We start from the raw sequence: 26,068 nt of genomic DNA, 5'->3' as shown, positions 1-26,068 counted from the left end.
TGGCTGGCGAGGGGCAACACTTTAAATGAAGTACTTCTTGCCATTTACTTCTTACTAAGAAATAGACAGAAATTTATTCACGTTCACACACTTAAGGACTTAAGTTAGCAAATTTTCGCACAATACGACTATGAGTGATGTAGATTTTGATTTCAATTAACAAATCTTTTGAACTAAGGATGAAAACCTGCAGCAGGAAATATTCCATAAGCCATAGAAGAATATCAAACACTTTTTATATACAAAATAATTTCGCTTAGCAACAAATGAAAAATGGGAAAAAGCAAGACTTAAATTCAATCTTTGTTTTTTACTTTTTTAATTAATGCGTATATCAAAGAACCAAGCCTTCAATATATGGCACTTTTGCGAATCTGCCATTTCATCTCCTTATTACGTAACTACAACATAACGGATAATATGCAGACATATGCCATGAGAGGTAATACAACCAAAGTGTAACGTAAGCACGCATACTTCATATAACGTAACAGTAAAATACTTGTCACAAAATATCTGAAAGCGCAAAAACATACAACTAAATATATGAGAAGATAATTGAAGCAATTTGTTTTTAAAGATTTTTAGCCTTTAACTTTATATAATTGCGAGATTTTGTGCTCGACAAGAAAATAGCTTGACAAACTAACGGACCGGTAAACAAGCGGGCAGACAGGCTAACAAACGAAGATAGCGCTTGTTAGTCATGCTTATGCAATGTCCCCGCTTATGGGGAATAGTCTTTGATAGCAATTTCTTTTTTTTTTAATTTTGCCCGCATTGTGATGTTTAAGAATACGCAGCTGATTATTAAATCCCTCCCGTCACCTAGTGACAATTTCTTGAGAACATTGCTTTAAAGGCAGAGTGTTCCCAAGTATGAAAAAAAACTTTCCAAAATATCTTGGAAACTGCAAGTTTGAACTGAAAGGCGGACAAATAGGCGGACAGATTAGAAAATGATTGATGGCGTTGCATACGTATAAACAAACCTTGCACACCTACTTGCAGCTTCTTGTCACTCAGTATTATGTGAATTAACCGACACCATCTACTTTGAACACCCAGCATGAGCCAGGAATACGGCTACAAATGAGCTAAAAATTGGTGTACAATGTATACGGACACACAAAGACGCTTAATACACTTTAGATTCGAAAATAGTTGAAGAACGTCTGTGGACAATAGGCTCACACAGTCACTGAGAAGTACTTATGTGCGTTAAAATTAATTTACAAATTTAACTTGTCTTTCTCACGCTCTCTCTCTCTCTCTCTAAATATTTAAGAACAGTTTCAGATCAATAACTTTTGCAGCTTTTAAGTTATTAAAGGAATGAAATTTTGAATATTTTTTTGAATATGTTGCAAATTGCTTATATACTACGGAGCGGTTTATCGACAGGTCGCGACAATTATCTGGAGAACGCAGCGGACGATGTAAAACTGCGATTAAAAAGTAGTAAGACTCAGCTTTCTTCGATTTTTATAGCACCCCTTCGAGCGATATGCATCGTTCGCCAGAATTATGGTCAGACAACTCTCCGTTTTTGTACTTTCTCAAAACACTTTCATTCTTCAAGACCTTTTCGCCAGAAGTGCACCTGATACCATTCCATAACCGACCTACTCGTCTCCGTGCAGCATGTGACTCTATTCTTGAAATTCAAAAAACCTTTTTGGAGGCATCTTTTTGACCCCAATTGAAGCCATTAAAGTGTATTATGAATAACGTATTTTATTGCTTGAAGGTTCCCAGCGACGGGGACCACACCTCGGAAAAATCATCGAGAGTGTCATGAGTTGCCTGTTTGCGGACTTCTCTACTTTGAATTCAGCTACAATCAAGGTTCACGATTTAACAAACAAGTCTGTGTTGTATTAAATATTTAAGGGGGTATTAGCGGGATGGCGACCAGGAAGTATCGATAATTCAAAAGCCGGAGTATGTACGCAACCATGACACGTGCCGATCGTCTAAAAGGATTGCAGAATAAAGCTATGGGCCCAACGGGGCTCAAGTTGCTTACTGTGGCTGTAGTTATCCCCGATTGCAGGGGCATTAAATAATTCAAGGTATATGACAGGGCCTCGCTTTAACGGGAGGAGAAGGTTCGCTCATAAATTACCCCATAAGCTTACGGGCTTTATCTAATTAAACTGTCAAGCGGGTGACTCTCTGTTCCTTGAAAGGAAAAATCAGAAACCCACTACGTACTGAGGACATTGGCGACAAATTCGACGGATACATCAAATGGGACCCTGACCCTGAAACAAAAGAAAATAGCGCACTTGGATAGGTCTGCGCGCTCTAAACACAAAAGTCTTACTTTACTGCCTTCTTATTATTGCATTGTCTTTGAGAATTTCTTCAACAAACAGAAGATCGGATGAACAAGGATAAACCTAATAAGTAACCTGCGTTGCTGAACAATGCTGTGCCTGTGTATGTGTAAAAATAAAATTTATGAAATATCCGAGATGGGGAAATAAGTGCAGGTCATGCCGTTCAGAAGAAGATGTTCATACACACTTTGAGCTCGCCGAACCTCTTTTACACGTTTAATGCAACGAATTTTTAAGTAAATATTTTCTTATAAACGAAAATAGCTTTTTTTTATTAGGTGATACCCAAAAAAAAAAAATAAATAGATAAATAAATGAAACCACCTGCTTTTCTTTGGGGTGTGAGCGTATGCTATGCCAAGAAAAAATAAAATCTTTTTCAAGTTTTTAGAAAAAAAAATTCCTAAACGAAATTAACTTTTTGCACACTCTTTTTCTTATTTAGTTAAATAATATGCTTTGCCAAAAAAGAAAAGAAAAAGAAAAGGAAAATATATGTAAACAAATGATATTTTTGCCAAATGAATGAAATGCATTAAGCACAGCAAGAGCGACACACGAATGCTTACCTACCTTTCAAGATGTGTATAAATAAAAAGTTTTGTTTATTTGCTTTCATTTGAGCAGCATTTGATTTAATTTCGTTTAACGATTGCTTTGTAAATGTTTTGCACAACATTGTAGTGCTTATGAAAACATTTATATTCAAGTCGTTGATCTTAATTTTGTTCATTAAAAGAAAAACAGAAAATGACAAAATATTCCATTTAATTATTTATAATCCTCAAGCTAAACAACAAGAACTAATTGTTTGCGAAGAAGACTTTATTTAAATTTATTCAAGCGAAGGCAAGTAAGTCGAATAAAAACCAATCTATTTTAAGCAAAGTCAATAAAAACTTATTTAATTGCCTTTGAAATCTCTTCTCCAATTAATTATTGTTAAATAATACATTAGAAAGTTCTCCCCTGTGCGATATTAACGACGATGATGGTTGCCAGTGATACTGATGTAAAAGCCAAAGAAGATCAAATGATGATAAAGAGACGAATAACTAAACTTGAACAAAAAAAAAAAAAAAACACAAAACATTTATAGATTATTTTCAGAGACCGCAAGAAATCAACACAGCATCCATTTATTTCGTCTAATACGAACACTAACATCGACCAAATATTTATGACTATTTAAAGTGATTAAGATGAGATAAGATAAGTAATTTCGGTAATTGGTTTTCTAATGAAAACTACAAAAGCAAAGAAGGAGTTCATCTGAAAATGGAATGGAAACTCTTTTGTGATGGTAATATGCTCACTATTCACGATACAGAGAAACGATTCGTATGTATATACTTTTTACCTTTAGGGGTAGCGTAAAAGTTAATGCTCTTCTCTGAGCTAATGTGCTTATGCATCTGCTTGAACCCCTACTACTGGTAAGAAATGAATATGACGAGCCGTTCTCAGGCCTTTGCTAACAAAATTGTCTTACAGTTATTTTTACCAACTTTAGTAAGAGCGTTTCACAGAACTTGGCCCAACGACTAAAACCTTAACTTGGTCGATTGATTTAGAATTAATGTAATAACAAGTTAATCAAAAATAAATTTCTGGGTCTTACTTACCTAGTACAGTTTCATCAGTCGATGAAAGACGTAAACGAATGTAATCATTAAACACAGAAGAGTGCCTTCCATCACTGCATTCTGTGGCGCCGCGCTTTGTGCTCATCCACTCTTTTAATTATCTATCGTTCATGCAACGTTCGATAGCTTTCGAGATTCAAATGTAGTTACAGTTGCAGCGTTATATATCACCGGCATGAAGCTTTCAACTTAAATTCAAGGATTTTTTAAGGTTTATTTTTTCATTCTTGATAGCAAGCAAAAGAGTTTTATTTCTCCTTTAAAGTCAGCCTTGCAGTAAATTTATTATAAGTACTTCGACGATGCGATATGTGTGGAGGTTAAAATAAATATAATAATAATAATAAAAAAAAACAAAAAAAAAAAAAAACAATGGCAGAATAAAAAACTTCTTTGACATATCAATGCCTAAAAGAAAGAAAAGACCTTATAATGTACTTATGAACATGAACGCTTGCTTACATGTGCTTCTTGTAAGTATGTATAAAATATTGTTTTCAGTGGTCATTGTGCTAAATATGCGAAATGTAAAACCTACACATTTAATAAATGAACGAATGTAATACGGGATTTTAAACGCAACAAATTAAAATAAAAATAAGAAAATAAAGCAATGACAAAAAGCCAACTAAGAAAACCATATACGCCTTGCAACGAATCTTAAATACCATCACCTAAGAGAGGGATACGATATACGGTGGATGGTGGAACGAATTTCTCTAGTAGTAGTGCTTAGAAAACTTTCTCTCACGTCGCCATAACGAAATATGAAGCTTTTAGCGATAGAAGACAGAAAATAGGCTCTTGATCGGCGACTATCGAACTGATAGTCATTTATGATGGGACATGATCCACCATCAATCCGTCTTTGGTATGTAAAAGACTTAACTAACACGAACGAAAATTCATGAATATCGTTAGTAATAATTAATAAGCTAAAGTAAAAAGCATAGTAAATTTTGATGGAGCCAAAAAAAGGGTTCGACCTGGATAAGATGCCAAGGTTTAGCTCTCTTTAGAGGCCTTTGCACTTCTTTTTAAAAGTGTAACGGTTTTTTGCTGTTTTATACTCCTTTGTCATGAATAGAAGAAAGCGGAGATGATTGGTTTTAAAAAAAAGACTTGTTCTATTATTTCGGGCAGGTGCCTGACTCCGAAAAAGGGATCCTACTTTCATTGCCTCTGTTTTTTTTTTTTTGCAAAAAGTTCTTACCCCGTTACTTTCGATCAATTGACACGCCTGCGAAACCCATGAGTGTCAATGGTTCGCCTTAAAACACATATGATGTTCTTGGTTGTCTGCATTTGTATGAAGCAGAACATAATTCTTATAATGGCTAAGTTAAATACCTAAGCTAGTGCTTGTAAACTACTATGCTTGTGAAGGTGTTGTTAAGATATATTTCTAAGTTACATTAGTTATTGGGGTCAACCTATCTGTTAGTCGTTTGAATCAAAAATATTTGGAAACTTAATTACCTTTGGCTTTCTCTTTCAATTTCTGAGACGTTGAAAGTAAACGAACGAGTTAGTGGACAGACGCACATGAATCTCACTGTAATCCATGATTGCATTCATATTATAAGATCAACGATTCGTCCGTAGCCGCATGTTACCAATGATATGAAATAATTTTTATGTACTCATCCTTCGACGCTGGTGTTGGTTGAGAAGACGGCAAACAGTCTTACGGCCTTACACACAATACGTATCCCTAAACGAATCCAGCAAACTGCAGAAGTGCATTATGTATACGTATGTGTGCATATAATATGCAAGTGAGATGCGTCACAATTTATTTTATGCGTTCTTATGAGCATTTACATAAGTGCGGAGGTCTGAATGCGTACGCGGAGAACGGTTTACGCGAAACAAAAAAAAAAAAAAAAATTGTAACTTTTGCTACAAACCAGTTTATGTGTTTTCGTTTTCGCTTTTTTTTTGTTTTGTTATTATTTTTTACTTTCATTGATTACATTACAGTCAATGTTTGTTTATTCACAAATAATCCATATTTTATGTTTTTTACCAAAGTTAGCTAAAGAAAGTTTCAGAGAGATATACGAGTTCAGGTTAAATATAAATGTATTTTTCCATATATTCAAGGTTTGATAAAACAACACACATTAAAACCAATTATCGGCAATTGTGTCGTAAAGTTTGCACCTCCTTCTAATCGATACCGCTCGAAAGACAACTTACGTGCGATAATAAAAATAAAAATTCTTTTAATAACTTTTCATGATTGTAGTAAACAGATACCTAACGTTATTTACTTTTTAAAGTAACAAAGAACACATGTAATGTATTTTGTTTGAACTTAAACTTGAATTCATTCCTAAAACATGCCGTTGTGCATTCGGTACTTATTCAATACGTATTTTCGACTGCTTCATGTCAAAATGCTATCTTTAGACTTAATGCCACGGTATGCGTGATCTCGTCAAAGTGTAAACAAAATATTTTTTCAAGCATTCCTTACGCGATTTATTCTAAAGAAAGTCATCGGTCATTCTCTTGTCGATGACCATTGGATGGGTTGTAATGAAAGAAACAATCAAAAAATTGTGTTTATGTAACGCGGCCAACTCTTATCTTAGTATTGACGGTCAAGTATGAAAGGTGCTTGCATGTATATTGGTCAGCGACATGTATTAAAAATTATCTTACGAATCGACTAAAAAAAGCCATTTCGAACGGTTTGAACATTGCGGTTTCATAGCTTGTCTGGCAAAAAAGGGTTGCGACTGGCGATGAAAAGTGGATCTTTTACAACAATCCAAATCCAAGAGACCCATCCCGTTGACGCGGAATATTCATTACCATGGGATTTTGCTGTGCATATGGTGGACATCAGTAAGCTGTAGTGTATTTCAAGCTGCTAAAACAGATTGAAACTGTTACTATAGATGTCTGCTGACGTCAATTGAAGAAATTGAAGATTTGTGTTGTTGCAAACGAGATCAGCAATAGTAGCTAAGAGAGACAAAATCATCCTCTGCATGACAACGTTGAAAGAGATGTCAAGGACATACTATTGCAATTCGAATGGGTAGCCCTGCCGCACGCACCGTACTCACGACACAAAGAGCCTTCTGATTATCACTTGTTCAGATCGATACAGCAAAGCTTGGCTGGCACGTGGTTTGGAAATGCGGAAGAAGTGCGAAAATGGTCCGATCGCTGCAAAACCAATCTCGTTCTTTTGCCACGACATCGCCGTGTTCCCAGAAAGATGAGAAAAGGTTGTAGAAAATGGTGGAAAATATTTTGATTAATATATATTGTATCAATTTTCTCAATACATGCCTTTTTCAATAGAAAAAATGAACAAAATCCACGCAAGCACCAAAGATAAGGCTCGGAGTCTGTGCTCTGTATTCGGTGGGGCTAAAACGGGAGGTAGCATTACAAAAAACGCTCAATAGTCTAAGGCTAGAACACACTTTGTTAAATGAGGGCGTGTTATAGCTGATCGATTGGAACAGTTCTTGTGTAAGGTTTTCAAGTACCGCAAGAAAAATCACTCTTGGTGGATTGTTGCAACGCGGTTAAAAAATTACGTGCCGCTTTACTAGGCAACTTCTAGACGAGCGTGGGGGGAACTCCCCGTAGAACACTTGCCATGCACTCACTACGTGCATAAGCATATTAAAGCGTGGTGAATATTGGCTCGCACACGCATAGGGGCAGTTCCATCGGTCAAGCATACCCAGTCAAGATCTGGAAGCACTTGTTCCTACTTGCATATTATAGGGGGGGGGGGGATAAGTTCAATCATTTTTGTATCGCTTTTTGGAGTGAAGTATTTTTGGTACCGTTTTAAAAAATCGAGGGTCTTCTGCTCATTACTTCCGTTCACACTTCGAACACATCTTCTTTGTAAAGAACTTTATTTTGCAGTATTCTAGTTCTACATTGATAAATCCAAAGGAAAGGCGGCGTTGGTCGATAAGAGCCAGCATATTATTAAGCATAAAGATTCTCCCGTCTGCAATTGAATAAAGAGGCTTTTGTTCCATACAAAAAAAGGCATTAATAGACCCTAGGAAGAAAGAACGAGAGTAAGAGAAGGAGCAGAGGTTTGCAATACTCCTGGATTTGTGGGCAATTTATTTGTAACGAAGGTAGTTGCGATATATCGATTGATGCTTCAGCATAATAGCCCTTGGTCGTTTATTGCAATATCCATTAGGAAAGACTGCCCTGAAACGCTATTCTGATTGCTAATTACGAAGAAATATACTTTCCTTTCTTACAAGAATACTAAAAAAATGGAATGTTGTTGTTAAGGAAGCCTCAAAAAACAAGCTGATCTTTAGTACGGAATTCATATTCTACGAAACAGAAGGGAAAAATGTGATGGCAAACTATGAAGAGTACTTTAAATAAAGTAACTTGCATCATCTGCTTAATAAAACCTAATTATGGGTCTATTATCAGAAATTTCTTTTCTAAAGATCACTTTTGAAGTAGTTTGGTCATCAGGTCATCAGTTAGATAAGCGTACAGATTATATTGTTATATTATATTGCTCGGTCTTCCTTTGTTGGGATCTTCGAAAATTTTTCTAAATTTCAAAAAAGAAAGAAAAATGAATGAAACTATCCTCCGATAGCATATTAAAAGTTGTGGTAGGAGGTTTTTCAAACTGACTTGTGGAGATGCGGTTCATAAGTCAAATTTGAAGAAGGGATGGATGATTAAGAAGAAGAAATTTATAGAAGGGAAAGTATTGCAAAACTCTGGCTTTCATTCAATCAATACTTGAAAAGATCTCTTGTAAGCGATTTCATTTTATATTATTTTAATAAGTTTATAACGCAGACACTGAGGAGACTGCAAAGTAGCTTTGGCGACTTTCTCATGTTTAATTATTACACGAAACGAAATGAAAGGGTCCGAAACAAATATGGGTTTTTTCAGAATATCAAGAACTTCCAAACAAGTAGCTGCGTTAGCGTCGTCATGTACCCACACATATGTTTCGGATGATGTGCGTAAGAATTATCTCCGAAAATGATATGATGCAATATTCATTAAAATTTCATATACAAAAATAAAAGAAACGTCATAATCTTGTCATGTCATTGTTATTAAACATGAAGGGAAAAACTCAAATATTTCACTTTACTTGCAAAGCAAATGGAGAGCTTAATGAATCGAGTATGGGATAAATGTTATAAAAATCAAATGAATTCTTCTGATCTTTTTGAAATTCTATTTCTTTCTTTATAGCATAACGCATAAAGGAAGTCTTGGAATTTTTTAAGCAAATTATTCCAAATGAAATCTAACTGCATAGCGACCAAAACAGATCAACACAAATACGATTCTTTTAAGCTTTAACAGTAAAAAGTGCCAATTTTCTCCTATAAGTGTCGCGAACGGAACTATGGATTTACACCATTTCCTCGTAAACGTAGCAATAATATATTTCATTTCATTGGGTTATTTCCCCGATGACGTTGAGGCTGCCATGTCAATAGCCAATCAGGATATAGAACGTTATTTTCGTTCAGCTGCTGCCAATGCCAATACCAGCCAAACATTTCCAAATGAAGAACGCATTACGATGGATGTGTACACCTATGCATTTCTAAATTATTCTTATAAAGAAAATAACATCATACAACAGGTGAACTTCAACGAGGAGAAGGCACGTTATGGCGAAGGGAAAATACTTACTGTACAGGGCCGATTGATACATGTTAGTGCCAGTAACGATGTTAACGATGATACAGCCTGCACAAGTAGTATACTAGGAACCAAAGGACAGCCAATACCTTATGGTGCATGGATAGCATTAGTGCGACGCGGTCATTGCACTTTCGAGGAGAAAGTGAAAAATGTCTACGCCAAGGGAGCAGCAGGCGTAATCATCTATAATGATAAGCCAGTAGTAAATTTGGAGAAAATGCAAATAAAAGGCAAATCACGTAAGTCGAGGAAAATATATTACATAAAAATAATTACAATTTGAAGGTATCGGAAATTATTGGCAAAAATTTGTAGAATTGAAAATTTGTTAAGCAAAAGTTCCAAGAAAAACAATCATACGCATTGCAGTTGCTTTTTTCAATCTACATGCAAACATCTCTTCCCATTGATTCTTAGATGCATAATGTTGCCAATTGTCTACATTCCAGTTTCACTCAATTTTAAAAGGGTGCAAGCTTTTTAACAAATCATGGATATTAATGCCTCGTTTTTTTAATTAACTCATGCTCAGTAATCGAGTAATTTTGTAAGATTAATTTGATGCTTTGATGCATGCATGGCAGAGTCAAATGGATATTTAAGGCCTTCACTTTTCTCCAATAAATCTTCTTCCGTAAGCTTTTTCCATTTGGCAATAATTGTTTCTCTTCCTCTTCCCTCCAAAGTTTCATATCATTTTCCAAGTATCAAAATAATTGATAATTGATTTTGACAAAATGTTTTCGTCTGTGTTAAATGTGTACCATATGCAAGCTCTCCAAACATCAACTTCAAAGATACCTATTCGTTGAAGCTTAATGGTAAACTCTCCTTATGCTCGCCCTACACAAACGAATGGAATAAATAAAGTCCTTCTTTTAAGCTTAGGTTAGGGATTACTGCTGAAATACTGTTATGAAGATGTTAAGTCATTTCATAAGTGAAAAACTCACTGCTTATATTTCTTAAACAAAATACTTTTTCAACTAAACTATTCGTTACTTACAGTTTTTATCGTCTTTAAAGAGAGGCTGTTAACGTTCTCTGCCGATTCTTCATTTGTTCGGGGCACAAGTGCGTGCATTTAAAATACTTCTTCAGCATCATTTCTGATCGTATTAGTTACTCCGTTCGTTACTTTAAGTTCATAAGCGTTTACATGACAAGTGCATGTTTTTCTTTTAATGTTGAAATGAAAACCTCCTTCAACTTTCTACTGCGGTATTCCATTTAAGGCATTCAAGCCGTCACCGTTTTTCCTAATGCGCTTTTGATAGTAATAAACAGAAGTAAATCTTTCTATTGATCCTTCTTTCGTCCACAACAGGTAACATAACAGCTGTGATAACATACCTGGAAATTGGTTCGGAAATGGCTATGCTCCTAGATCGTGATATTGAAGTGATTGCCGATATAATAGAGGGTCGCAGTGGCATGCGGCCCATTAACACTTTTACTCGGTAAGTGCAGAAATGAAGTGCATGTATGAGAAAGAGCTGAAAGAAAATAAAAAAAAAATTAAAAGTTAGCTTAGGAACCTTCCGCAAACAAGAGACCCTATCAACATTACATTGTAAGGAAATTACTTATGATTTAAGGCGAAATCCGTGTACCCTTCTTGTGCGTTGTTGATGTAATAGTCGATTTATTGGAGCCTTTTTCACATCGAGTTTATTAAAAATGCCAGTTAAGGGTAAATGCTTTGTGAAAAGTTCACGTCGATTTTGCAATAAAATTTCTTATGTTAACAAAAATATTTAAAATTTTATTTTTTTTTTAAGCGAGCGAATCTCGCTTTTGTATTGAGTAAAGTTATTACTTGAAAAGCTGAGCTACATCAGAGGGAAAGAGAGAGAGAGAGAGAGAGACGAGATCTTTGCCGTTCATTTTATGATGACGAAATGATCAAATTACTTATATCTTTTCGTTGATGAATAGGAGACGTAAGATCTCTTCGTCTGCATAACGGAAACAGAAGACGTACTTCGATTAATAATTTTCACTACGGAGACAAGGGTCCTCTAATAAAATGTCCCTATTGTTTCATGAATTACAATAACTTTAATGTCACTAGTTTTGTTATTTTCAAAATAATGGTAAAATCCCAATTCGCTTAGATAGAAATTTAAATAGAGAGGATGGATAAACCAATGGACGAACAAACAAATAAAAAAACTGTGCTCAACCGTGACCGACTCTTTTCCACTCACCACATTATCGTAAATAAGACTTAAAAAAAGACGACGAACTAACTTTTCTCTAATTTATATAGGGAGTAGCTGCGGCCGAAATTTTCTATTTTCAGGATAAAAGTGATAATTTAAATAGAGTACGTGTTGTATTTTATGAGTAGGAACCAAACAACACGGAAATGAAGGGTATTCACAGCTTTCGTTGTATAAACATGCGGGCTTTGGACCGCAGATAATGCACAGTAGGTTAGACAGACAAATTGATAGACGCAGTTGCTTAGGTGCATTGCGAATATGAAATTCGCCCAAAGTGTAAAGGCCTTATGGGTTTTTTGAAATTTGACGGCGCGCGCTATTAAGGTATTGAAAAAAAATATATATATATTAGTGCACTATAACATTGGGACGGTGTGATCAAATTTCTCCCTTTTGTACCCTTTGTGCTATAGCATTGAGTGTCCTTCGACTGATTTGGTCCATTTTCAATATCTATACAGACACTATACAGACGGACAGGTAGACAACCGGACTGACGGACAAAAATTTAATGCTTGTCAAATACATATACACTTTGTGGGATCTCTGAAGCATCCTTCTGGGAGATGCAAACTTTTTAATAAAAACAATATACCTCCTACCCTTCAGTGATAGGTGGTTTAATGATCATTTAGATTAGAATTATCTGCAGAGAAAAATAATAATAAATCATGTTTTCAGATCTGTGGGTAAAATATGCCACACGTTTGAAAGGCAGAAAGAACAAGTGGTTTTTTATTTTTGGGAAACGTCTAAAAGTAAATAGTGAAAAAAAAAAGATTATAAGAACGCTGCCTAATGGAGATGCCGGGGTTTGAACCCGGGACTTCTCACATGCGAAGCGAGCGCTCTACCACTGAGCTACATCCCCACGATCGAACTGCTCAACAATTAATGTATAGATATTACCCTTGAATTTACACCCAACAAACCAAACGTTTCTTAGACTTGTGTTTGTTTTTTAAATTTTACAATTAAAATGTGTTACATATTGCAATAAATTATTACAAAATTTCCTACTCTTCTACATAATCATCCAAAATTGATACTAAAAGCTAACTAAAAAAACCAATTCTAGATTATATACAAAAATTTTTACAACATCACGTTTCCGTTTTGGATGAAATTTACATGTTTTAGAGGTTTTTAAAAAGTAAGTGTTAGATAATTTCTTTTAAATCATTTTCCTTTTTTGCACTTTCATTTTTTTTTTTAAAAAACTTCTTTAGAGATTATATATGAGTTCTTTTCTCGATGAATATATTATGTTATAGAAATTTTCATTTTGCAAAATAATAATTTTGGGTAAACGAAACTTCTGATAGTATTTTTAAATCTCGTTTGTTAAGTGTTGGTGTTTTTAAAAGTTTTTCATAAGAATTTATATATATTTATATACATATTCAAATTAATTTAAATAAGAAGTTTCTCTTCTAGAACGTCAATTCTATTCGTGGCCATTTCCTTCATTATATTAATGGTTATTTCCCTGGTATGGCTGATTTTCTATTATATACAAAAATTCCGCTATATGCAAACTAAGGATCAACAATCGGTGAGTAAAATTAAATTATTAAATATCCAAGTTAGCAAAATGAATAAAAAAGTAAATGAAAAACTCTAGAACTCTAACGTGTTACTGCTTAAGGCAGTTGAAATGTGAAAAAAAGAACTATGTCTTTAAAGAGCAAAAATAAAACATTTAAGCATAAAATGATATACTGAAATGCAGCCGACAAAACAAAAATATAATTTAAAAAAAATATATATACATATATATATCTAAATTTCCATCTTTAATTTTATTTTGAAACTTTCGATGTTATTCTTAAGTAAAAGCGTAGAACCGCAAACCTCTATCATCTGTTGAATATTTCAGCAAGACCTCGGAAATGTCATTGGCTGCTCTATTTCAAGGAATAATCTGCAAACCCTACTTTTTCAAGACCATTTCATCTATTTTCGTTAATTTTAGTTTTTGATTGTGAGCTGATCACCTTCAAGATAGGGATCTTGCACGATGAAAGTAATATATGTTATATTAGTTAGAAGGAGATGTCAAAAGGAAAGAACCGCAAAGTATATACATTTTTAATCAGCGTCAAATTCGGAATGCATCCAAGTTTGCTCGTCTGTCCGTCTGCCCAATTATGTTATGTTTGTAGTGTATATTCTCCCTTGGGCAACAATGCAGATATCGCTTGTAAACATGCAAAGGAATTTGAAAATGACCCAAACCGGTCAAACGACACGCCAACAGTAAAACAAAAGTCTGTCTTTTTTGTAGGTTTTGCTCATGACTTATTGGCTACAACAGATACACGATATTAACTTCCACTTTTATTCTACAAAAACATAAACACTCCACCCACGCCTGTCACATTATATTAAATATGAAAATTTAATGTTTTCCCTCTTTTCATTTTTTTGTTATAGCGATGATGGGTGTAAAAAATTAAATTCGGCAGCGGTCGAATAGAATTTTCTTAGTAATTCAGTATTCAATTGTTTGTTGGGTTATGTTTGTTGTTAAGCTTCTTTTTATGCAAAAAAAAGCCTCTGATATTAAATGCTTTTCTTGATATTATATTGCAGCGCCACCTATGTTCAGTAACGAAAAAAGCCATAATGAAGATTCCCACCAAAACGGGTAAAAGTACTGATGAAAAAGATGCTGATTCTGATTGTTGTGCCATCTGCATAGAAGCATATAAGATATCAGATTTAATACGTGTTTTACCCTGCAAGTGAGTGCTGGCATACTATTAATTAATTAATATTTACAGATGCTATGATATGTTTTTGTTTGCGTTTACTTATTTTAGGCATGAATTTCATAAGAGCTGCATAGATCCGTGGCTTCTAGAACACAGAACATGCCCTATGTGCAAACTGGATGTATTGAAATTTTATGGTTATGTGGTGGGTGATGAAGTGAACACAATTCCTGCACCGCCTCAGTATATTGCAACAGTACCGTCATTAAATGATACAGATGTGCCAGTTGTAGTAGTTGGTGTTATGCAACAACAACAACAACAACAACAACAACAATATCATCAACAATATCATCATCAAACACAAATCAATCACAATAATCAAATTAGTAGCAATGATAGTAGCGACCAAGTAGTTCAGAGTAATACGAATTCCCTTGGAATCACAGAATCCAATTCAGTATTTAATGTACCAGTAGAAACAATATCTGTGTCGAGTTGCAATAGTCCCTCATTATCAGCGGATGGGTGTCCCATGCACGGCATTTCCGCTACCACTAATACTGCTAATGATTTGTGCTCCTGGCATATATCAGTGCCTGGCCTGAATCGGACGATAAATAGCAATCGGCCCTTTATGGTCGAATCAACGACAAATGATAATAGCAGCACTAGCACTAACACTAGCAATTCCATTACCAATGACAGTAGAACACAACATTGTACTAGTAGTCGTCAAGTGACCGATGTATAAACACACAATCGACACAATCTTAAAGTTTCCTCTTTCCCCGCCCTTCTCTCCCCCCACCATTTCCTTCCCCGTAAGCGCACTTATTTTGGCTTTAAACAGAAAGTCGTGACATTCATGAATAAAGGATGCCACGACTGCTTAGTGATGTAATTTGTTTTAATATGTTTAGTTTAAATGTATATACGCGCAGAGCTATTCAGTAATTTTATATTTTTATCCCTTTTCAAGCTCCCTGTTAAGACCCATGAGATTTACACTTAAGAGTTCTAAGACTTGAAAGAAAAACATAACCTGACCGTAAAAACACTTTAATTATTTTTAGTTTTTAATGACAATTTTCTATGCAATTATAAAATATTAAAAAAAAAAAAAATGAAAAATAAAAAAACATTAATTGAGAAAGAAAGGCAAAAAGTAATAACTGATTAAAAAAATAAGTCAGTGACTAAGAGAAAGCCTAGTCATCATCCATACATATGGACGCATCCGACAACCCTTTGTATGAAAGTAAAAACAATTTTTTATTATATAAAATAAATATTTAATTATGAGTGTTAAGCGTATATTTAAGATAAATTCATTCAAACATAAATACACCCACACAAATAAACAAGTATTATGTAATTGTATAAATTATATCAATCAAAGCCGAATGCTAATATATCTGGAAAATTTAAATTTCATTGTGAAAAAAGAAAAAATATACGTAAATGTTTGCAAAACATATCGTTGCGTTGCGCTTTAATCTTCTTAATCCCATGCTTGTAGAATGTACGCAAACCGCTTAAAAGCCCCACTGCTAGGAATTTCTCATACAAAAGTATCGAAAAACATATCATTAACAAAAGTGTACAGATATGCGTCTAAGTCTAAGTAATCTTTTGATTCCCATCGCTTGCATTGCATTTCGACAGCTTAACAATATATTACGCAGTTGCACTGCTTAAAAGTAAATACACCAACAATACGTAGGCCACAGTATATTACAGTTAGCATACAAAAAACACACATAAAATACATACTAACACAGTAATATGATATTCGATTCTATTATCAACACATAGTATTTTTTTGCGTTTTAACTGAGAACCCAGTATTATTAACGGAGAACCCTGCAAATCTCTGCATTTTGACGGGAAACTCTAGGCTTTTAACGGAAACGGAGCTGGGAACAGATGAATAATTTTGTTGTTCTCCTTTTTACATGGCTAAGAAAGTCTATCGCATGTTCTCATATTTTCGTCCATTTAGGCTTAGATGGGTAGAGAAAGTGAAAAGAAAAACAAATAAGAAAACTATACTAACCTGCGGTCACTTTACGGCGAAGTTGTGATACCTAACTTAAACCAACAGCTAATAAGCGTTGTGTGGGAATTCACATCTTTTTTAACTTAAATATGTCAATGCTAAATAAGCAGAGCAGCGAATCAATGAAAAAAACTCACACGACGTAGCGCCCGCAGGGAAATTGATTGATTTCGAGTCATAAACACGCACACATTCTATTACATGTGGGTGTGTCAGTTGGTTAATTGGAATGCTTTTTGCACTGATCTTTAGGCAATACTTGCGCCGAGATAGAGATTGAGATACTGTAACCTAAAGTCCTTTCTTATTTTACGCTTTTATGCGACTCGTTTTAAGACTAAGTTCTTAGCATTGAACTGTGATTTTTAGGTTAAAGCTTATTTACAATTCTTAGGAGATCTATTTACAAATTATTTAGGCGCTTCAATGTTTTAATGCTCGTCTCTTCTCCATTCGAACATTACGATTCAATACTCTTGATTTGACTAACCTTGCCTAGTCTCCCTAGATACCCGCTTCGCAAGTAAGTTGCCAATACTTAATTACATTTTCTTCGCTAAGCGCCCACTGCTTGAGCATATTCTACTTTATGACATCGGCAGGTGAAGCATTATGGTTTTATCATTTCAAGAATTTCGTTTCCTAGAAAATCAAGTAGACTTATATCGTCGCATTTCTGGTTTCTAGCTTAATTTTAATGTCTTTGATGGACGCTTATGCAACAAGTCAGATACATTTTTAAATCTGAACGTCCAATTAAAGGATATATGTCAAGCTTCAAAGTCTTGTCTTCTTTCTTGGTATTGTGGGCATTCCAACAATAGACGGCTAACGGTCGGAGATGGTCGGACAGAGAGATATGATTACATCGACGTTGGTTAGGCATTAGGGTTTGTTTTTAATATCTCTATTTTATGTTCGCCACAAATTTCAGTGGCAAAACTACACATTCGCCTTGGGATGATTTTGGCAAGAGAGTATTTGTAAGCCGAGTTCAACTGACGGAATCCGCTTTCTCTATCATAAGAAGTTTTTATCAAATCTCAACCAAATCGCTAAAACTGAACTTGAGATGAATTTTATGCAAATCTTATGATCAATAACTAACTAATATCTTATAGAACATATAATTGAACTTGTATAGAAATGCGGATCAATTTTTGTTGTTTTAAAAGCTTTCGCATCAAGCTTACCAATACGGCAAGTAAATAATGTAAAGTAGTTCAGCTTGGCAAGAATCGCTTTGTAATTTACGATATCGTCTTGCTTGCTTCAACCAGATGAGAATTTCATTGGCGAAAATTTCAACAATATATCGAACATTTACAGTTTTTAGGTAGCGAAGAAAGTATTTTGGAATATGAGCCCGATAGACCACGTAACAATTCTGTTACGAACGTGGCCAATCAGCAAGCCGCAACACAAAGACAATCATCCGTTTTGGCCGATTTAATACGCAGCCGCGAATTTGTTATGGATTTCCCGCGAGTTTTCGTTTATAATACTAGCTCAGCTATTAATCGCAGGCACCGCGATAATCGATTTCCCGGCGATTTACCCGAAAGATCGCAATCATCGATGTCGTTTTCTAATGGGCGAGATTTGATGCCGGTGGTAACGAATAAATTAGAAGAACAGCACGGTTTGACAAAAGTATACAAAACCGATAATAAAATGGAACTGCAAGAGGTACTAAGAACATATCAAATAAGAAAACTTGATATAATTGCAAAAAAAAATTTTTAATAATTTGTAGAATTTTCTTACGATTAAGCCTGAGTCAGTGCGAAGACGACGCACTCGCTCAGCTGATGGGCGATATGCCAGCGTTACTTACAATGTTAGAAAATCGAATCCAATTTCAAAAGATAATCCGAGTATGGAAAACGAAAAAGAAAAAATCGCAACAAACGAATGTGAGATAGCTTCCTTAAACAACTCGACAACATACGAACACGTAAAAAGATGTCCATCGGGAATTAGCTTGAGTCTCTCAAACGAACATGCTATCAATAAACGTAGAAATTCGGTCGATTCTGAGGCGACCTTGGTTGCTGAAGACATCGCAGACAATGAAGGAGCATGTGGCAACTCAAGAGATGCTTCCTACGTTACTATACAAATTAATGGCGAAGACTTGGATTAATTTGTTACTATTGTTTGTTCCTTTAATTTTATTTAATTTAAATGAATATTTATTTAATGTCACTTTATTTAACACTTAATATATATAAAATATTGCTGAAGAATATAAATTAGTAAAGACAAATTATAATCTACTCGTTGTCTTTGCTTCTATTGCGAATGATCATTCCAAGTGTGGAGGGTTGGCGTCCGAACTAAACAGATATTCAAAATAAAATTTCTATCGAAAATAAAGAAAAAATTCCCACAATTCCATTGAAATTTTTCAAATAATTATTGAGGAAATATTTTAATATTTTTCCTAATATTTCAAGTGATCGTAGATATGTTTGCGGAATAGATGCTTTGAGAGAACTATAATACGTATCAGGCATATGGATGTGTTTTAAAAACACGTTTCATACGCTACACCACTAGTGCCACAAGGGTATATTAAGTTTAAACGCATGTATGCGAAAGCCAGAAGTAATTCCAATAGACTCATCCTTTGTTATACCGATCGATTCAGAAAATCGTGAAAAGAGTGGGACGCACAAATAGACAAACAGACTTATATCGATCAGAAAATGATTCTGAATCAACAACCGTACAAACATGAATGTATAAAAAACAAGACGGCAGACAAGCGTAAATCGACCAGAAAATGAATCCTAATCGGTCTAAGCTTATATTTTCGTCTGTCCCTCTTGTTGCTTGCTTTCATCCTATAGGGCCCAATTTTTGAGATATTTTGGGACGATCAAGGACGAACTTTATTGAGTTTGCTTCGAACCCAATTACTCTCCACAAACCTACTTTTGAAAAGGCGTTATATGCATAACTCTATTAAACACAGTAGTGTAGAATATTTAACGAAGGCCTTTGTGTCACTATAGCGTTTTTACCTATTTTCGTATATATAAACGTTTGTAAAACTGTTTCATCACTCATCAATAACATCCGATTTGCGGACGATGCATATATCTTAACAAGTAATATGTAGACAATGGTTCAATGGTCAAAGTGACAGCTTTGTGTTGAAGCTAAATGTTCACAAGACCAGATACATGATCGTAAGACGAGCTTAAACTTTATACGCAAATGCCACTCTATCAATTGATAATCAGAATACGGAAGGGGTTGACAAGTTTGTATGCCTTGGATCCATATTAGAAGAATAGCAAGCCGAGAAATGAACATATTCCTTCGCCTTCGTTTCGTGGAATGCTTCGTCGTATAGTCTAGAATCATGGACATTAAAACTCTGTGCAGCGAACAGACTGAGAGCCTTTAAAGTGTGGTGTTGCCGTAGAATTCTAAAAATATCGTGGAACAATACTTGAGAACAATAAACTCTGAACGTTAGCTATGAAAGTCTTTTAAGAAACGAAAAACTGCATGTTTCGGGCACATGGTACGTAGGGAAAAATGTGAACTGCTACACTTAATAGTTGAGAGACATATGGAAAAGTGTAGAGGCCTGAGAGCAGAAAACAAATGGCTGCGACAGGGCTAAGAACAATCGGCGAAATTTTACACATAGCAAGGAGTCGAGAAGACATTTAAGCTTTAATTAATAATATAAAACTATGTACACCACCTATATCCAGTAATGGATAGGTAAGAAAACAAGACAAAAAAAGTAAAATGTTTTGAATGAATGTTTCTAAGGCATGGCTAACCCTTGTTAACCACTATTTTGCCCATCTTTCCGGTAGAATATGAATTCCGCCACACAAAAGCATCCCTTGGTCAGCAGTTTGAAAAAATCATTAAACAAAACTAGCAATGTGTGGCGTACAAATCGTGGACTGCAGTACGTTCCCATTGAATATTCTTTCAACCGCATGTTTTTTTTTTAATGATCGGCTAAAATACCTTATTACCTATTGCCGTTATTTTCTAGTCAATATTTTTTCGGATTGAAAGAACTCGTAATACATATTACGTCTAGGTGACCTCTCCAAGTCGAAAAAAAAAATTGAATTTTTATTACTACTCGAGACAACAAAACATGGGACATTTTTCCTTTACCAAGTGCAGAATGGCCACGAAATCGGGGAAAAAATGCTTTCATTCGTAAGCAGAAAGTGAATGCGTTAGGTTAAAGAAATGAATTTTAAGAAAAGAAAAAGAGAAAATTATTTATTTACTTTTTACACAAAAAAAAAAAAATAAAAAAAAAATAAAAATATATTTACAACTTTAAACCATAATATACATAATACATGATACAAGTGTTTAAATGCATATTACAATCTCTTTCTCCCTCTCCGTAGTTAAGTACGTGGTGTCTTAAAATCACGTACCAGTTAAATGTAGTCCTGCAGTACGTAGCCCAACTTCGATTTAAAAAAAACAACAGATGCATAGCAAACGGTAAAGAAAGAGAGAAAAAAGAAGTATGTTCGCCTTGAATCGACACTCTGTATATCCGTCAGGTGCTGGTGTTGAAATAAGAAAACCGTCAGTATATTACGATTGTTATCATATATAACATTTCAATGTTCCTGGATAAATAGCATACAGATGCCGCTATTCGGTTGTGACATTTTATCGCATTAACATATATGTATAATGTTCGAAATAATAGTTTCTTAGAACACCTATACTTATCAGCGATTGTATAAAGAATATATGTTCTGACCTAGCACATATAATTCTGAGCTGATTAAGTAAAGTCTCTCTGTCGAAAATTTCGCCCATTTTTGATTTTGTCTGTCATCTGCGTGTAAAATCCTATCGCTAAAACTATGATAAGTAGATGAAAGCGTTCTAGCTGGCGGCAAAAGACAAAATCTGTAACTGATCGGAAACGGTGCGGACATCCATGTCTTGCTAAAGCTTCCCCATTCCGTGAGTCGCGTAGAAAGATGAAAAGAAAAAGTTTATTTTTGAAAAGTTTCAATTTTAGAGAAGAGTTGTCTTAGCTGCAACATGTACGCAAATGCAAACGTACACGAGCGAAAGACAAACTAACCAGTTGTTGTTGTTCGTTGGTCGCTTATTATTAGAAAATATTGTTGTGCCAATAAATGCTTAACATGAGCACGAGCGCATGCAACTAGAGCAACTACTTTATGGTTAAAGGTTTTTATAACTTATTATTGTTGTTTTTGTTGGTGCTTTAACGATAACCATCTATAAGATAGTTTAGCTTTAAGTATCTGCATTAGTAAAAAAGGAAAAATTGAAACTTGATGCTGCTGGGGATTTTTTTTTTTTTTCTGTTTTTGGATAGAGTTGATGCAGTCATAAAGTTATAAATTGTTCATCAAAGAATTTGATCTTTTCATGTAAAACAAAAAAAAAAAAAAAAAACTGAATTATTTTCTATGCAAATTATATGGTGATGGATAGCTAAAGATTAAAGGAAAATTCGAAAAAACTTTTAAATAAAAAGCCATGCATAACGCAAGGGAACTTACAAAGAAGGAGGAAAGTAAATTCGAAACGCCAACTAAATATGTTTTTTTAAAGATATGGCAACTCCTAAAATTGCCAAATTCAGACTAATGCTCCTAACTTAAAACAATTTTGCTTTGCTTTGGCAGAAAATTTTACACGCTGTTGCTTTTGGCTTTAATCAGGTTAGTGAACAATAATTGCAAATAAATTCAGGGCATCTCACAATGTAATCTGCGAACACCTTCGTGTACTTATTTTTCAGGGACTTCGAGGGTAGTTATCTCAACGATTGCACAAAGATCCTTTTATTTCTGGTTGCAGCGAGGATTCTTTAAAATTTTCGAGGTGAATTGACGCAGTACGTGTAGCTGTCTACGAATTCTACTGGCGGAACCATCGTTGATCGGCAAATGTTTTCAATGAAGACTGTACCATTAACTTCAATATTCTGCAGAAAACTGACGAAGCAGGTGGGCATCTGTAGCACTTGAGGCATCAATAAAAATAATATATATTCGATACTCGACACTCATTAAACTGCGGACGTTACTTGACGAAAATATTGCAGAAACTAAATGCCTATGATTGGAGACAAATATTGATTTCATGTGAAAAGAGCCGTCTCTGCATGTCTTCCTATTTACTGAAGCTACTTCAAGGAAATTTGATCGGGGCTTTAGTAATAAGAGTAGTATAGTAATAGAGTTAGCAGTAATAATAGGGCTAGTAGTAGTAGTAGTAGTAGCGGCACTAGTAACAATAGTATTACTATGAACAGTAGTAGTAGTAGTGTTAGCAGTAGTCGCAGTAGCGGTAGTAGTAGTAGAGTTACTAATAATAATTCGAGTGGTCATCTCAGTAACTATGAAGCTCTATAATTAATTTGTGAAGTTTTCTTGCGACAAAAATGTTAATTGGCCCATGTCGCGCAAACTAATGGTGTCCTGATCGATCTAAATGCCAAAGTAATAGGTTACCGAGGATTTATTAATTCATTTTAAGATCCAAAAACGGTGCGTTGCGCAAATTCACGTAAAATTTCATTAAACAATGACAAAATTTTAAAGGGGAAATATTTGATTTTATTATGGAATCGAAAAGACATGTCGGGCAACCCTCGTAATCAAAAAAATATTTATTTAATTTTTAATTTATTTAATGAAATCCCACCAGCAGATGTGAGTGCATTTTTTATGGTATCTTTCATCGTTTGCCTCCTCTTTTGGTCTTTGCTTCACTGAGAGATGATTAAATATAACATTAAAAAAATAAGTGGCTCGCGTATCGCATATACATACACATGCGCTCACAATCGCCGAGTTTTGAATCAGGAAATCATCTTAATTTGTACACACAAAACAATATTTATACGCCTTAATAGACATCAACACGTTCAGCAAAAACAATAACAGCAACAATAACATCAAAAAGAATATAAAAATTGATCCGAATTGTTCCCTCTGTTGCTGCAATAAAACAAATCAATATTAATTTTTTTGTTTTTTTTTTAAATTTTTTTTTTTTGCTTATTTTATACATTTATACATATATATCATTTTACAATAGCAGCAAAGACAAGAAAAAGGGCAAGTGAAACTCCTACTTTAAGACAAATAAGCGATCAAAGGCATAACAGCACAAGGCACACAGAGTAACAATTGAAAACGTTTTATATGTGTATGCCGTACGTGCCTCCGTGATCGTGGGATATTTTACCTACATACTATACACCGGCAAACATACTCGATTGCTAAGGCAACGCAGCATATATTAGGGGCTACCAACACCATTTGAACATGCTCATCAACGACGTCATCATCATACACAATCATCATCATCATTATTATTCATTATTATTCATTGTAGCTGTTATTGAGGCACTATTTTATTGCCTTCACTTACTGTTCACTCTCTCTCTGCGCCGTCTTGCTTCCACGCTGCAAGCTTTCCTCACTCATTCCATCTCATTCTTACTTTCACTGCCTCTGCGTACGGTCGGCATCACAGGTGATAACTAAAGGATCTGATGCTAATGTGATTACAGCCTTTAAGTTTATAAACATCAAGTTCAGTCAATTGGTTTTTGGTATTGTGTGCTGTTCATGTATTTCATGTTTTCATCTTCTTCTTCCTCTTTTTCTACTTCTTCTTCTCCGTCTTCCTCTTCATCCTTCTCTTATGCATTACATTGCATTTGTTTGGGGGGTAACCCCGAAACTCCTGTGGTGCTTACAATTACTTGCCAACAGCAGCAATCGTGTTCTTCATACTTGCTGGCTAGCTCGCTTGGTTGGTCGCTGTTTTCTTTTTTTTTTTATTTTTTCTTTTTTTTTTTGTTATTGTAATCATTTTAGCTTAAAGTTTATCCACTGAGTTCTTAAGCGGCAAACATCACAACCTTGCTCGTTACTCATATATATATATATATATATACGGTTTACTGTGCAGTATTGCTCTATTTTATGTTGTCATTGTTGTTGTTGCCGGTTTTGTTGTTTTTTTGATGGGGGAATTCTTAGCATACGACTTGTGGTGTCGAACTGTCTTGTACAGCAAGGGATTTGCGTGCAACTATACATGTCAGCAATAGGTTTTTTTTTTCCTTCCTTTTCATTTTTTTTCTCTTGTATTAATATGACAAAGTACAGTGAGGTTAATAATTAAAAATTTTCCTGAGAAAAATCCACTTCACGTATGTATTATTGATTCTTGCAGGCCTTTCTAATCGATCAGTAATCAAAAGCGAATTTAAACACATTACTTCTTTATCGAGCCTCTATTTGCACATGCATCTTGTCATTTATTCGGCCTCAAGATCTAAATTTACAGTACAAGCGACATTATAGGTTAAAAATTGATTTGCGTAGGAAATATTTCATAATCCTACCGTAGGTGAACATCAAAAACAAAATTTCATACATAATCTCTTGGAATTAATTATCATTCATTTAAGTTGAAATATTAATTGAAATATTTATGAAAGGTTTTTAGGAAATTTTTGAAGTAATGCGTACAGAGCGTGCAAAAAAAGATTCTGCTGAAGAGAACAAATTCTTTGGTATATAAAACGAATATAGGGCGAAATAGGTCATTGGTTAACTAGTAAACTCTTTAATTTGTAAGATTTTCTCTAAAGTCTAAGGTAATCAAAAACAAGCTGACTATGTGTTGAAATGCTATACATAGACCCAAATTCGATAAATGTTGAACGACGAGAAAATGCTACTGTGGCGCGCTCTGCATTATAATAAACAGTAACAATAGTAAACTAAATACACAGCTCGCTCAATGGCGGGCATTGGCAATGTTCCCAGTCTTCCCATGGTGCGTTCGGGAGTTTGCGAAGTTACGACAATTGAACAGCAATCAAATAAACTTTTGTGGAAGCAACGATTTCTACACATTCAACTTTTGAATGTAAAACTGAACAGAACTGAGTGATGGAAATCGATCTATGCTTGCAGGATTTCGGTAATTAACAGATATTACTGCCGATGTTTTTTGCAAGCACAGTCTCCATTTGATGTGGGCTGCATTACTAACAATTGATTAAGAAACACGGCTCCCAAGTTACGCTAAGAGTGGCACGGTCACTCTTTGTTTCTTTCTCTCTATCCCTTTCTCACCATCATCGCATTATACGCATAATGGACAGGTGTTGAGTGATTGGTCATATAGCAAAAAGAAAAAGGATTTGAAAATTGCTTAGTGAAACCGTATAAATGTTTTCTATCACGAAGATTTGTACTTTACAAGCTAATACTTGAATGATTCAGTTGATGGCATTGTATGTTTGCAACATTTAAGGTTTACTGAATTACTTGGCGAAGATTTCTTG

General features: G+C 34.7%; 1 protein-coding gene and 1 non-coding gene across 3 annotated transcripts in view; one reads left to right on the top strand and one right to left on the bottom strand.

The window, feature by feature from the left end:
* The window catches only part of LOC119639752 (protein goliath), a 56,638-nt gene extending 37,661 nt beyond the window's left edge, over positions 1 to 18,977 (top strand). Inside the window, exons 3-9 of one of the 2 annotated variants that reach the window (XM_038037387.1) lie at positions 9,230 to 9,930; positions 11,019 to 11,151; positions 13,345 to 13,474; positions 14,515 to 14,666; positions 14,745 to 14,841; positions 18,028 to 18,387; positions 18,455 to 18,977. In XM_038037387.1, the coding sequence (XP_037893315.1) occupies positions 9,387 to 9,930; positions 11,019 to 11,151; positions 13,345 to 13,474; positions 14,515 to 14,666; positions 14,745 to 14,841; positions 18,028 to 18,387; positions 18,455 to 18,844 (1,806 nt within the window). In that variant the 5' untranslated portion in view covers positions 9,230 to 9,386 and the 3' untranslated portion in view covers positions 18,845 to 18,977. Of the gene's footprint in view, positions 1 to 9,229; positions 9,931 to 11,018; positions 11,152 to 13,344; positions 13,475 to 14,514; positions 14,667 to 14,744; positions 14,842 to 18,027; positions 18,388 to 18,454 lie in introns of those variants that run through there. The other variant, XM_038037388.1, reaches the window with a different exon arrangement.
* On the bottom strand, positions 12,719 to 12,790 carry Trnaa-cgc. Its single transcript has one exon. It is a non-coding gene; the product is annotated as a tRNA-Ala (tRNA).
* Positions 18,978 to 26,068: the final 7,091 nt, after the last annotated feature.

Source organism: Glossina fuscipes, unplaced genomic scaffold (assembly GCF_014805625.2).
Source record: "Glossina fuscipes isolate IAEA_lab_2018 unplaced genomic scaffold, Yale_Gfus_2 113, whole genome shotgun sequence".
Taxonomy (NCBI): domain Eukaryota; kingdom Metazoa; phylum Arthropoda; class Insecta; order Diptera; family Glossinidae; genus Glossina; species Glossina fuscipes.
The sequence above is the reverse complement of the archived record's forward strand: the minus strand, read 5'-3'. Positions and strand labels throughout refer to the sequence as shown.